The sequence below is a fragment of the Hyaena hyaena genome, unplaced genomic scaffold (genome assembly GCF_003009895.1).
Source record: "Hyaena hyaena isolate Hyena2069 unplaced genomic scaffold, ASM300989v1 scaffold_398, whole genome shotgun sequence".
NCBI lineage: Eukaryota > Metazoa > Chordata > Mammalia > Carnivora > Hyaenidae > Hyaena > Hyaena hyaena.
Genome location: NW_024081032.1, coordinates 881,613 through 896,405, shown reverse-complemented (window position 1 = coordinate 896,405; position 14,793 = coordinate 881,613). Strand labels below are relative to the sequence as shown.

General features: G+C 35.9%; 1 protein-coding gene across 1 annotated transcript in view; it reads left to right on the top strand.

The window, feature by feature from the left end:
- NBEA (neurobeachin) overlaps window positions 1–14,793 on the top strand; it is a 693,804-nt gene that overhangs the window by 603,115 nt on the left and 75,896 nt on the right. The window contains exon 45 of the mRNA XM_039251874.1: window positions 6,232–6,372. Within this exon, the coding sequence (XP_039107805.1) occupies window positions 6,232–6,372 (141 nt within the window). The remainder of the gene's footprint in view (window positions 1–6,231; window positions 6,373–14,793) is intronic.

The following is a 14,793-nucleotide window of genomic DNA, read 5'->3' as shown; positions in this document are numbered from 1 at the left end:
GGCTTTTATCATATGCACTGTAAAAATTTTTCACTTTGTTCTTTGTCTTTTGATTTTGCCTAGAATTTTTGTCTAAAGTTTCCATGTGGAAATTTAAATGTTATATAATCAGATCAATCCGTCTTCCCTTATTCAACCTTTATTATATACCTAAAAAGAACCAAGCTACTATATTAGGTTCTCAGACCATTGAGATGAATAAAAGCAACTGCCTTGAAGGGCTCGTCTACTGGGTAAAAAAAAGTCACAAAACTGCTTAGTACCAGATAGTGTCATGTAGGCCTTCACAGATGAAATTTGAGCTGCTTCCGGAAGAATACGTTGAAATTCCCTGGTCAGGTAAGAATCTAGGCAGAGAGTTTCCTTGAGCACAGGAGCATCTGTAGGTATGATTCCTATATGGTCCGTCACAACTGAGAATTTTAAGAATGATGATATATGGCCCATGACTAGACAAAATGAAAAGACAAGAATTCCTGAAGCTCCTTCTCAGGATTCCCAAGGCCTTGGTTACTATAATGAAAGATACCAAGATAACTTCCACATGTTAGAAGCTCTGTTGAGATAAGAAAAGCAGTACTTGCAGTACTTGGTGAGCCAGACAGCTCAGTCGGCTCCACCCCCCTTCAGCTGTGTGGAGCACAGAGCTGCAGCCCGTTCTGTGAAATGGATAGCCTCTGACTAGCCCTGTGATCTTGCTCTGAACTTTTCCTCTTGTCCCCATCTATAATGTGAGGGAGTGGAACTAGAAGGCCTGTAGGGTACACTCCATCTCTGAGGACCTGTGATGGTGGAGGAATTAAGTAGGCACTTACAGAAGAAAAAAAAATGACCTCAAGATCAGAATGTCATATTTAGCAATGAAATGGCAATGCAGTGTCGTGGAAAGAATAGAGGCCCTGCTACCTATTTCCTCCTCATGCAATTGGGTTCATAATGAATGCCTTGCCCACCTCAGAAACTTATGAAAATCATTCTAGAAAATGGATGTGAAAACAATATCTTATATAAATATCTAGTACCATTCGCATTTGCAAGCAGAGAGCACTAGGAATAGCGAGCTTGTAAACTTTTTAAATAGGCCGGAAGAATCCTACTACTGTGACCATCATGAGCATTTTCAAGTTCTTTTTGAAATACCAGAATTCAGCATTATTAATATTCCTTTAATTGGACTTCTGGTTCCTCCTTGAAAACCTCTTATATTCCTAAAAATGTAATCTTATTTTAATGGCATTGACAATGCCTCAAGTCAATCCACATTGATTTTATTTTTTATGGTCAATAAATTTACATTTATATTTTATTTTGTGATGATTTGGTTCTTTTTTTACTTGATTTGATTTTTTAATTTCTGTTTCAGCTAGTTCATATATAGTGCAATGTTGCTTTCAGAGGTAGAATTCAGTGATTCATCACTTACATACAATACCCAGTACTCATACCTTCTTAATATCCATCACCCATCTAGCACATCTCCCATCCACCTATCTCCATCAACCCTCAGCTTGTTCTCTATCATTGAGAGCCTCTTGTGGTTTGTTTCCCTCCCTCCTCTTTCTTCCCCCACTTTCCATATGTTCATCTGTTTTGTTCCTTAAATTCCACATATTGTGAAACCATATGATATTTGATAAAAACCCTCAACAAAGTAGGGATAAAGGGAACATACCTCAACATCATAAAGGCTGTATACAACAGACTCACAGCTAGTATCATCCTCAGTGGGGAAAAACTGAGAGCCTTTCCCCTGTGGGCAAGAATAAAACAAAGATGCCCATCGCACCATTACTACTTAATATAGCACTAGAAGTCTTAGCCTTAGCAATCAGACAACAAAAAGAAATAAAAGGCTTACAAATCAGCAAGGAAGAAGTCAAACTTTCACTATTTTCAAATGACATCATACTTTATGTGGAAAACCCAAAAAATTGTGGGAACATCATGAATTTAGCAAAGTCTCAGGATATAAAATCAATGTGTGGAAATCTGTTCCATTTCTATACACCAGTAACAAAGCAGCCATAAAAAAAATCAAGGACTCAATCCTGTTTACAGTTGCACCACATTTATTTTTGATGTATTTATTCAAATCAATATAGCTGTATGCCCAGACTTCCACATTCTCTAAAGTTCTTTTAATTCCTCATAAAGTACCACTTACACAGTTAGTATTTTTCTTTAAAACGCCTATCTTTGGGGGCGCCTGGGTGGCTTAGTCGGTTAAGTGTCCGACTTTCGCTTAGGTCATGATCTCGCGGTTCGTGGGTTCGAGCCCCGCGTCGGGCTCTGTGGTGACTGCCGGCTCAGAGCCTGGAGCCTGTTTCAGAGTCTGTCACTCCCTCTCTCTCTGACCATCCCCTGCTCACGCTGTCTCTCTCTCTCTCTCTCTCTCCTAGAAATAAATAAAACATTAAAAAAACAGTAATAAAAAAATAAAACGCCTATCTTTGTCATTCATTTTTACCTCTTTAATTTACATACCTGTCCCATAAAACTTGTAAATTTTTATTTAAAAAATAATAGATAAGGATTGATAGGTCAAGACTAAGAAAACAGAAAAGAAAATAGGAAAATGTAACCAAAGAAAAAGTTTCTACTCAGAAATACATATAATAAGGATTCTAACCGGAGCTTTTCAAGGAACAGTACTTCTATTGCCTGTTAATAGTTACTAGAAAAACAGAAAGAAGGATGAAGTCCTGGTAAAAATAAATAAATAAGTAGGAAACATTGGTGTGAACAAAATTAACCAATTCTTTTTATAATTGTATTTCTCAGAGCCTTTAATAATGTAAATCTCCATGAGCATCTGTCAGGCTCTTTGCTCCAAATAATACAGTCACGGGTTTGTTTTTTGTTTTCAGGAAAACAAAGATTTTTGTGGTCTTTAAGACTAAGACAAATTTCTCTAATATTCAAACAGGGGAAGCTGACTGATAGAGTCAATACCATTTCTTCGATAAATTCAGTTGTATTTTGGGGTGCCTAGAGGGCTTAGTCAATTAGCATCCGACTCTTGATTTCGGCTCAGGTCATGATCTCATGGTTGGTGGGTCTGAGCCCTGGAGCCTGGCTCCACATTGACAGTAGGGAACCTGCTTGGGATTCTCTCTCTCCCTCTGTCTCTGCCCCTCCCCCATTTGTGCTTGCTCTCTTGCTCTCTAAAGTAAGTAAGTAAACTTTTTTTAAAAAGAACATTTTAAATTCAGTTGTATTTTATGTAGATGTGGTAATGTTACACATATAATTTTCCACCAATTTTATATGGAAAATAGTTCTTTTTGCAAGCTATGTACACTTTGTAGCAATTTTAGAAACTGAATCATAATAATAAAGTGCCACAGAGGTGATATTTTTAGTTTTCATCTTTTCATTGGTATCTGCACCTGTTAATGTCAAATTGTGGCATATAAACAGATGAGAACAAAATCATAATAAATCTAATAGCAAGTTAAACTTTCAGTTAAACCTGTACAAAGGAAATACCTAAAAGGCATAGAGGTGGCTGCTCCTAAAATCCTGGTGTTTGAGAGAAAAGGAAATTGCTAACAATTGCTATGGTTATTATGATAAAAATGGAAAAAGATTACAAGATAAATTTATATATTTTATTAAGTACAGTTTTACTTTTTTGCCAGAATTCCTTCCATATTGGTTTGCTAAGTCCAAGTGGTTTTGACATTGCATTATTTGCTCAAATTTTAAAAGGATAACAAACTTACCACCATATCAATTTGTACATGGGTCAGTAGGTAATTATAGTCAGGGAGATGAGAGATAGGCAGGTGGATAGATGATAGATAATAGATAGACACACACACACACACATACACACTCTGTATGTTTGTATCCCATAAGAAATATGTCATCTGTGATGAAATTTTCATTTCCCAGACATTTTAAAGCATTTTTCCTTTAAATGATTTATTGCTTATTGATAATTAGAACAGTATAAGTAAATAATAACAAACTAGATCATATACAAACTAGATGATACAAACCAGATGATATGCACACTAGATCATTTTGTTTTATAAAATTCATTCCTAAATGCATTAGATAAAATTCAAAATTGGAAATGATTTTTAAGAAGTTACTAAGGGAGGCATATACATACTTCAATACAATGCAACTGTTTCCTACAACATATTATTCTTTAAAACATTCCAATAAAATGATGTTGGATGAAACTTGAGTAAACTTAAAAGTGCAAATATTTATTTTATCCCTTTTTCAGTAGTTGAGGAGAAGGCTGGAAAATATTAAAAGAAGAGCTTTGTACCTTTTTCAAAAAGGTTTTGTGAGGTTTTGGAGAATCAACAATCTCAGATAAGGGCAATCCTTACATATCATGCAGACGTTTTATGTATGTGAGAGATCCATTAGCATATTCAGAACAATACAGAACAAAGTATTAAACATTTTAAGTGCTTTGAAAAAATTGACTTTTAATATTGAGTTAGAAAAACAGACATCTGTATATCTAGGAAAATGTAAAACATGTGGACATCTTAAATGAAAAAAGATTTCAATTCAGTTACAGTTCACATTCATTCTACTATAGTAATTACCCTTTTACCAAAACATTAATATCATTTCTTGGCCTTTTGACTAAGATCAGGTGGAAAAACATTAATGACGCATTCGTTTTAAATATTATTAATATTTGATATGACACTTAATGAAATGGCATGCCTTTTTATATCTATGTAAAAAGATTTGAGCGATGAACAGTGAAATTTAGCAAAGAATAAAATTTAAGCCTTCAAACATTTAAAAAATACATTATGACAAAAGTTCTTAAAGCCTTTTGAATAATTAGGTTAAACCAAAGTTTTTTAAAAAATTGAATAAGTAACTTGTTTAGTCCTTATGTTATAATTAAGTTAAAGACAAATGAACATCATTTACAAATAATTTTAATGTTAAGGATAAGAGCCATTGCAAACACGAGTTTATTATGGAAATTCTAACAGATTTTAACTGCTGACATCATTGTGTTAGTTGAAGTAGTCCCTTGGGACCCAAAGAAAAAGCTTACAAGCAATTTATAAATGAATCTTTCTCTCTTGTGTAACACTATTTGTCCCATTGAAACACTAATTTTCTACTACTTCTCTTGTTAAAATTGAGCCCTGGGGGGAACGTTATAGTTATCTAGTAATATTAAATTTTGAATAAAGTAGTTCTATATTATACTTAGTATTCATCTTTTTTCTCTATAAATATATATAATATGTATATATATATATATATAGTGTGTGTGCATCCTATAAATATATATATATATATATACACACAGTGTGTGTGTGTGTGTGTGTGTGTGTGTGTGTGCGCGCACATCCTAAAATAAAATAATGCAACTATTGGGTATCATGAGAATGAACTTCATGTCCCATAAACCAAAATCAGACAAAAGCTGAAGCTAAAACAGTTTGTTCCTTGAAATCATGAAGATTATATGCTAGAAATTATTAATGATTAGGTGTACCAAGAAGTTGGAGACAACGATCCAATTAACACATGGCTTTGTTGAAAAAAATATATATATATATAACGCTCAGGATACTGAGCTCCGCTGTAGGGATTAACATCATAGTTGGGAGTGTGGTGGTACTGATAGGAAAAGTCTTAGTGACCTTACAAAATGCCTTCTAGGGAATCTGAATTGTCTCGATTATTTTCAGCAGCCTTAGGTTTGTACTTTCACTTAATAAAAAGAATAATTGATTCATTTGTCTAATAACAGAATGGAACTACCATTCCAACTGGGTTTCCTTATGGGTCAGTCTTATCTTTCACACTCTGGGTGACCCTCTAGTAAGATAAGGCTTTCTCTAATATGGTTATCACATGGTCATCTGCCTCACTTTCTCCTCATTGGATTTCTTTGATCAAGCTAAACTTTCATTATGATTATTGTTACGTAGGCAGGAAAATGACATTAAAAGTATTGGCGTTGCCTTGATAGTTTAAACTGGATCATTCCTAGTAATCCAGTTTGCTGAAACTTTTAGTAAATCCAGAAACTGTGCATATATAAGTCATCTTCCTGAGAGATTTTTAGGAAGTAATAATATTAAAATCAAATTTGACAAAGTATAATACAAACTAATCTATTTATGCTCTATGATTAAATGAACTGATGGTGAATACTTTCAGGATAAATAGTTATAGAATGTTAAGTATGACTGTATTAAGTGAAAGTCTTCTTTTCTCTTTTTGTAGCCAATCGGTGCTTTGAACCCAAAGAGAGCTGTGTTTTATGCAGAACGTTATGAGACGTGGGAAGATGATCAAAGCCCCCCCTACCATTATAATACACATTACTCAACAGCAACATCTACCTTATCCTGGCTCGTACGAATTGTGAGTATCTTCATCCCACATTACTATACTTGTTATTTGAAAGATTAGAGACCAGTGAAATAGAAGTGAGAGATTTCAAACTCTAGAAAGACCTGAATCCTTTTTTTAAATGAGTTTACTCATTTGCAGAATTGGGTTAGGTAGATAATTATGAGCTTCTCAAGCCTAAACTAGTTATGAAAGGAACCAGACTCCTGCACTGCATCCTCAATATCCACTGTTTCCTTTGTCCACTCAAGGTCTCAAGCTGGCACTCTCCCCTGGCCATCTAAATCTTGCTTCTTGGACAGTATACTTTAAAAACAATTTCTAAATGTTTGAAAGTCTTCTTTCTGTTATTTTTTCTTTCTCCTAAGACACCCAGGTCTCTGATCTTTCCAATACATCCATCCATCCATACACACATACCTACACATACATACATCATATGCACGCACACATATGCACACGCATACGAGCTTTCTTGCCATCCCCACAAACCCTGCCATTACCTTCTCTCCCTTCATAGTCACATGTAAACGTAGCCTCCACTAAACTGCACTGCGCTATGCTCATCTCTGCTTATCACCTCCCATCCAATCTCTAACCTGGCGGATTTAGCTTCCACACCCATCACTTTACTGAATTGTTGTGGCAGAAGTCACAAGTTATGGAGCCGAAACTTCCCATCTCTTACCGTGACGTATCTGAAGCATTTGGCATCATTTCTCACTTTCTCCTTCTTGAAAGTCTTCCCTTTCATGGCTCCTTAGACAATACCCTTTCCTGGTTTACCTCCTACCATCCTAACTGGCCTGCCCAGTCTCAAACTCAGATACTTTTTTCTCAATGTTTCTGTTCCCCAGGATTTTTCTGTATACTTTATCCGGGATATGCCATTCAGTTATAAGCTAATGACGTCCAGCTTCTGTCTTCATTGCAAGCGTTTCTCTTGGGCTCTCAACCTTTCTTTCCAAGTACCTGCTGGATATTTCTACCTGAACGTCTTTAATACCATAAATACCATTTCCAAAAGTGAACTCCTTGCTTCTTGACCAACCTGCTGTGGTTCTTCCTGTATTTCCAATTAAAATAAATGATGTGATCACTCCCCTAGTTACCTGATCTAGATATTTTCTCTGTTTTCGCAACCTGTTAGTTCCAATCAGACATCACATCTGATAGGTTCTACCAACTAAATATCTCTGCAGTTTGTCTCCTTTCTCTATTCACTCTGGCATTTCCTTAAAGTTCCCATTATTTCTCATCTAGATTATGGCAGAAGCCCTTAACAGATCTTCTTGCCTTTAGTCTTGCCTTCTTCAGTCCAGTCGAGTTAAGAGCAGTTACTGGAGGGGCGCCTGCGTGGTTTAGTCGGTTAAGTGTCCGACTTTCGCTTAGGTCATGATCTCGCGGTTCGGGGGTTCGAGCCCCGCGTCGGGCTCTGTGCTGACTGCAGGCTCAGAGCCTGGAGCCTATTTCCGAGTCTGTATCTCCCTCTCTCTCTGACCCTCCCCTGCTCACGCTGTCTCTCTCTCGCTCTCTCCTAGAAATAAATAAAAATATTAAAAAAAAAAAAAAAAAAGCAGTTACTGGAGTCAGATGGTCTGCTGATTTTTTTGTTTGTTTTTTTTTTTTACTATAAGCAACCAAGGAGTTCTATGGAAAGCTAAACCAAATCTTTAAATCAGTATAGTCAACAATGTCTTCTCTCCTCACCAAAATATAGCTCAGACCAGTCTTTTTCATGAGACTGATTTGCCTCCAAAACAAACTTTACTCAAGAAAGTAGCATACATGAAAATGTGTTTATGTGGAACCACATCTTCTATTTTCAAAGGTTTTTTTTTTTTTCTCTGCCTAGAAGACAGCTTTAGTTGGGAGGTCTTTCTTTCTTTTTTTTTTTTTTTAATAGTTTATTGTCAAGTTGGTTTCCATATAACACCCAGTGCTCATCCCCACAAGTGCCCTCCTTCCTCCATGCCCATCACCCCCTTCCTCTCCCACCCAGCCCCATCAGCCCTTGGTGTGTTCTCCGCATTCAAGAGTCTCTTATGGTTTGCCTTCCTCCCTCTCCCCCACTATTTTTCCCCTGATTCTCCCCCATGGTCCTCCATCAAGTTCCCCCTAATCCTCCTATACGTGCAAATATATGGTATCTGTCCTTCTCTGCCTGACTTATTTCACTCAGCATAACACCCTCAAGTTCCATCCATGTTGCTACACATGGCCAGATTTCATTCTTTCTCATTGCCATGTAGTATTCCATTGTATAGATAAACCACATCTTCTTGATCCATTCGTCAGTTGATGGTCATTGGGGTGCATGGGTAAATTCCTAGGAGTGCTATTGCTGGGTCATAGGGGAGTTCTATTGTTAATTTTTTGAAGAACCTAGTTGGGAGGTCTTTTTAAACATTCTCTCTGTTATGGGGACAAATTGAACTCAACCACAAATGTAGTATGAGTATCTTTTAAGTAACTTGTAAATCACTGATAGGTAATATGCTATTACTCTTATTACAAAAAAAAAGATTCATCAGAATTATGACTCAGTTTAACTGAACACAAATTTTATTTTATTTTATTTTTTTATGTTTTATTTATTTCTAGGAGAGAGAGAGACAGCTTGAGCAGGGGAGGGTCAGAGAGAGAGGGAGTGACAGACTCCAAAACAGGCTCCAGGCTCTGAGCTGGCAGTCAGCACAGAGCCCGACGCGGGGCTCGAACCCATGAACCGCGAGATCATGACCTAAGCGAAAGTCGGACGCTTAACCGACTAAGCCACCCTGGCGCCCCCACAAATTTTATATTTTTTATAATCTTAAAGCAGTATTAGTAGTTTTAAAAAGTTTAGATTTAACTAACCTATGAAAAATAAACTCAAACCTTATTTTAAAAATAAACTCTGTAATTATAAACTAAAGGAAAATACATAAAACTTTCTTTTTTTAGACCAAAGTTATTAGTCTAATTTTCTAAAGATTTACCTTAATTACATGAACTTGGATTCTCTTATAAAAATGTTTCTGAGATAAGTTTCTTTTTTTTCCTGAGCTAACAGTTTCTTAAGAAATATTTTTAACTCTAGCATTTTTAAAGAATAACAATTTCTATTTCTTTATTTTGTGTTTGTTGTGAGGAATATGAGGTTTAAATAGGCGCCCGTTTACCCCTAAAACCAATCAGAACAGAGCACTTTGGTTTATGGGTTGTAATAATTTTTTAATATCCTCCAGATGTAGAGAAATACTTCACACTCACACAAGAGTTAAAGGCTTTTCTGAATTACAGACACACAAATATATTGAGGACTTAGAGTTTCTATCCTGTAATGTCAGCTACAGGTCAAACAAAACACAGAAGCACAAAAAATTGCCAGTCAAGATTTCAAGGAGCTGGTGTCCTTTGCAATGGACATAGAATATGTTCTTATTTCATTTGGGCTTACACATAGGCAGACAGGAAAACAAAACTGCTAATAAATTCTCTGATCACCAAATGGTGAGACCATAAAACCAAAGTCTTAGTCATTACCACCACCAGTGGGAAATAACTGATTAGCCGTGCATGTTACAAATGTTGTAATGAAAATATCAGCAAAGGGGTTTAAAAAAAAAAAAAAAAACCTAGAGAAAAAGTGTGTCAGTAAAGTTATGTTGCTGCTTAGAATTCACTCTACAGGGCAAGAAAAGGGATATGGGGGGCTTAAGCAACCCTTGAGATATACTTCCTGTCTATTTGGCTTCATAGAGTTCACTCTCAAAGGGACTTCCAAAACTGTTAGAAAAGGAAGCTTTTAGAAAGTGGTGAAGCCAGAAATATTCATCCTAGGAGGTCTTTTCATATCACCTTGGGTTCCATCAAGGACAGTCCTTACTATAGTGAGCCACTCCAATGCGGAGAGTAAGATACTTTTCTCAGGTATTTTAGTGATTAAAAAAAAAAAAAAAGAAAGAAAAGATCAGGAATCATTTCAGAAAGAAGATTATCTGAGAATTAATTGAGATTATATATGTGATATTGTTTTGAATTATATAAATTGGTATTTGATGGTTTATGTGTGATCAAATTAGACTGAAGTCAGATCTATAAGACCTATTTGTGTAAGTCCATAAAAATGCTTGCTATCAACAGCTTGATTTAAGGTAACAATCTTGTATCCCTGATAAAGCTACTTTCTCATGACATAAATCATAATTCATCCTTAAGTTGATTTATTATTCCAGTGAAATAGGGTACAAATTTGAATCCGTACAAGAGTATGACAGAAATTCTATGCACATTTATTCTATATATCATCTTCCAGTATTACCTATAACAGTACTGCACCATGGAAATATGCAAACCACTTACGTAATTTAAAAATTTTAGTAGCCACATTTAAGAGTAAAAAGAAATAGGTGAAATTAATTTTAGCAAACATATTTATTGACCCAGTATATTCAAAGTGTTAAAATTCAACACTTAACCAATATAAAAAATTGTAATGATATATTTTACTTTGGGGAGGTAATAAGTCTTTGAAATCCAGAATGTATTTTGTATTTAGAGTACATTCAGTTTGAACAAGCCATAGTTAAGGGACTCAAGAGTCACATGTGGCAAGTAGCAACTGTATTGGATAGAACTGATCTGTAGGACTGCTTTATGGGGACTCATTTAGCCGACACATCTTATGTCATGCTGTTATAAATAGAAGTCTCCTGGTCTGATAGCTTACTAAGTGTTTAACCTAATGGCCCAGGGAATTGTGGTTTCCTCACTCCCATCCCATGGAGTTTATGAAGTAGAAAATGCATTAAGATTCATGTCACTAAGAATTTGTTCATAAAAACAACATACAGATTAAAGTAAGGATTTGCCCTTTACCTTTCAAGTCTTTTGGACCCAAAGTCATTAAACTCATTATTAGTTTCAATCAGTTTATTTAGTACGAACAATGATAATAACTGCTCCAAAATGCTAATCAACTATATCTCTCATTACTTTCAATTTAAAATATTATTTTAAACAAACTAGCAGTAAAGTCACTTGTCGGAATTACCAGACTCTGAAAAGACTTATTCCTTGATAGCTGCCATTGGGCAAATGGTGAATGAACTATTATAATGGAGTTTGAAATTTCTTCAGATAATAGCCAGTATAAAAGGCACATTTTACTTGGAATTTTTTTACTTTAAATCTTACTCTGAACATATAGTGTATAACATATACACAGAAATAATTAAATCTTACTCTCTGGCATCCCTCAGTAACCTATTCACCTTCCAAATTCACTATATTCCATCTGTGTATTCAAAACTAATTTTTGAAACATTTAATCATAATCTTGAAGGAGGTTAAATATGTTGTGCAACAAAATTTCATTTATAAATTAGTTGTTTGGAATTTGCGACTTTAAAAAATAAATTATGGTGTTTTTTGGAAAGCCTACCCAAGAGCCTGTTTAAACCATACTATATCTTTAATATATATTTGTAGTGAAGAAATAGTAGAAACATTTTTGCAGGTATTGTAAGTAAAACCAAAAGATAATGCTACTGAGTATATTATTATGTAAGTTTCAGGTGTACACCTTTATTATTTGACATTTGTGTTCCCTACATAGTGATCACCCCCAAGTCTCGTTACCATCCATCACCACACAGTTGACCCTCTTGACCCATTTCACCCACTGCCCAACCCCCTTCCCCACTGGGAACTGCTAGTCTGTTCTTCGTATCTATGAATTTGTTTTTGTTTTCTTTCATGTGTTCATTTGTTTTGCTTGTGGGTTCCTCATGAGTGAAATCTTTGTCTTTCCTCATCTGATTTACTTTGCATAGCATATAATATGTTCAAGGTCCATCCATATTATTACAAAGGACAAAATGTCATTTATTTTTATAGCTGAGTAGTAGTCTACTGTGTAAGTGAACCTCAACTTCCTTACGCATTCATCTGTCAATGGACACTTAAGTTGTTCCCATATCTTCATTATTATAAATTATAATACTACAGTGAACATATGAGTACACGTATCTTTTCAAATTAGCCTTTTTGTTCTTTAGATAAATACCCAGAAATAGAATACCTGGGTGTTATTGTAGTTCTGTTATTAATTTTTTGAGGAAGCTCCATAAAGATAAGGAAATTGTAACGAAAAGCCTGGTTTATAATAGGTATATAGATTAATTGAAAGAATCTCTTTGAAGATTCTAAAAGATACATCTGGATTATTTCTAAAGCAATGGGAGAAAATAAACTTCTAGAGTTAGGCAATGCAAAATACAAATAATGGTTCCTCCAGTGTCTAGAATGTGATGCTGAATTGTCTTAAATGTAAAATTGGAACCATTATATCTACTCTGAAGGATTATCATGAGGATTGAATTAACTGAGATAATACAGTGCTGAGGACAGAAGGGTGTTCAGTGGCCCTTATTTCCCTTCCCTTTGATCTTTAGTATGCTTCATGTCACTTCAAGATATATACCTTTTCTTTGGTATAGGAAGGTTAGGTATAGTTATGTCCCAAACCTTACTCATTACCCATGAAAGAGGTTTGCTTCAAATGAAATGAAAGGAAGGAAAAGAAGAAGAGTACAGGGGAGAGGGACTTAAGAAAAGACTCTTAGGAGATTATTGAGCAAATATCATAGAAGTTAGAAAATAAAGGGGTTGAGTGAAGAGAAGAGGGGCAGGGGAACAGAGTTAGATTGCCCAGTATGGAATTGATTGGTCTGTAATCATCAAAAAGCAAGAAAGGTTAGTGTCTCTTCACAGATTAAAGGTTATGATAAAATTCAGTAGGACAGGTAGTACCCAGTGCCGGCCTCGTTCATTTGGTTTTCTAGTACTAAAGCAGGGTTGGAAGGTAGGAAGTGATCTTAGGGTAGATGTAATTAGGAAAAGGAGGTATGCCAGCAGCCATTAGTATTGCAGGATCTAACAGGAAGCTCGTAAGACCAGCAAATGCCAGCATTTTAATTCCTGAAATTTTTGCTTGATATTTATTCATTTGTACATCTTCCAAACAGAAAGCTTTTCTGGTATAATGATAAATCATGTACTGTGGTAATGTTCACATAGAAAATGGTTAAATCAGCATATTAGGTGAAAAAATATATAAGTGTCTTAAGCCTCATATAGGACTTAATCCTCTATGTTAGCCTAGCGTGAATCAAATGGAAAAAGAAAGGCCTTCCACTGTGCCTTGAAGGTAATAAGGAAACACATGGAAAAGGTAATCTCCACGGTAATCAGAGCTTGAAAGATCAATACTCACTTAGAAACAAATAGGTTATCAATTTCTATTCATACTCTACCACTGTCGCAGCTGGAGACCATCAGGAATAATGACAATATATGTCAGTAATGTACTATGTGACCCTAAAACAGTTGTTAATCAGATCTTTTTAAAAGCTACTTAGAACTGTGAAATGTGGAATTCTTCAGTATTCTCTGCTTTTGTGTGTCACCAGTTTCATACACTTTATGACCAGAAATCAAAGTCATTCTTTTAATTTCAGATTTCTTTTTACTATGCCCATCTGGGCTGTTCTCGACATGCCTTTGTTAACGTTTGAAAACCAAAAAGGACATTATAATTTAGGTCAGGTTAGAGATCACCTTTTAGTGGCTGATGATAAAAGTTAAGACTTTGGATGTATAAATGGGTCTTCACTCCCATGAATTTAATAGGTTAAAAATAGTAGAGACAAGTCCTATCCCTGTAAATTAACCCCTGCCTATGACCCACAGAGAAAACAAAAACAAAACCACTTTACACTGGCATCCTAGAATAATGAAGTGGATTCTGAAGTTACCTTTTTAAAAAAATTTTTTAATGTATAGTTTTGAGAGAGAGCAAGCAAGTTGGGGAAGGACAGAGAGAGGGGTAGACAGAGGACCCCAAGCGACTCTGCACTGATAGCAGAGAGCCTGATGCAGACAGGGCTCGAACTCACAAATGGTGAGACATGACCTGAGCCAAAACTGGACGCTCAACCGACCAAGTCACTCAGGTGCCCCTATTTATATTTTGAGAGATAGAAAGAAAGAGAGCAGGGGAAGGGCAGAGAGAGAGGGAAAGAGCTCCAAGCCAGGCTCCAAGCTGTCGGCAAGATCCCAGTGTGGGGCTCTATTCCACGAACCAAGAGACCATAACCTGAGCCGCAATCAAGAGCCTGACGCTTAACCAACTGAGCCACCCCGGCACCCCTCAAGAAACATTTATGAAACACAAACTATGAGCCAAGCGCAATACTTGGTGCTAAGGACGCAAAGATAAATGAGAGCTAAGGCACTAAGAGTCTGGTCAGGTTGTCTGGTGAACCGGCGGTCCGGTGAGAAGCCCCGCAGTGACTACTTTGACACAGTGCGTAGACCTGTAGTCATTCTTATAACTCTGTGTCAGGTGAGATACTTCAAGCTTCCTCGATATTATTTAATTGTATT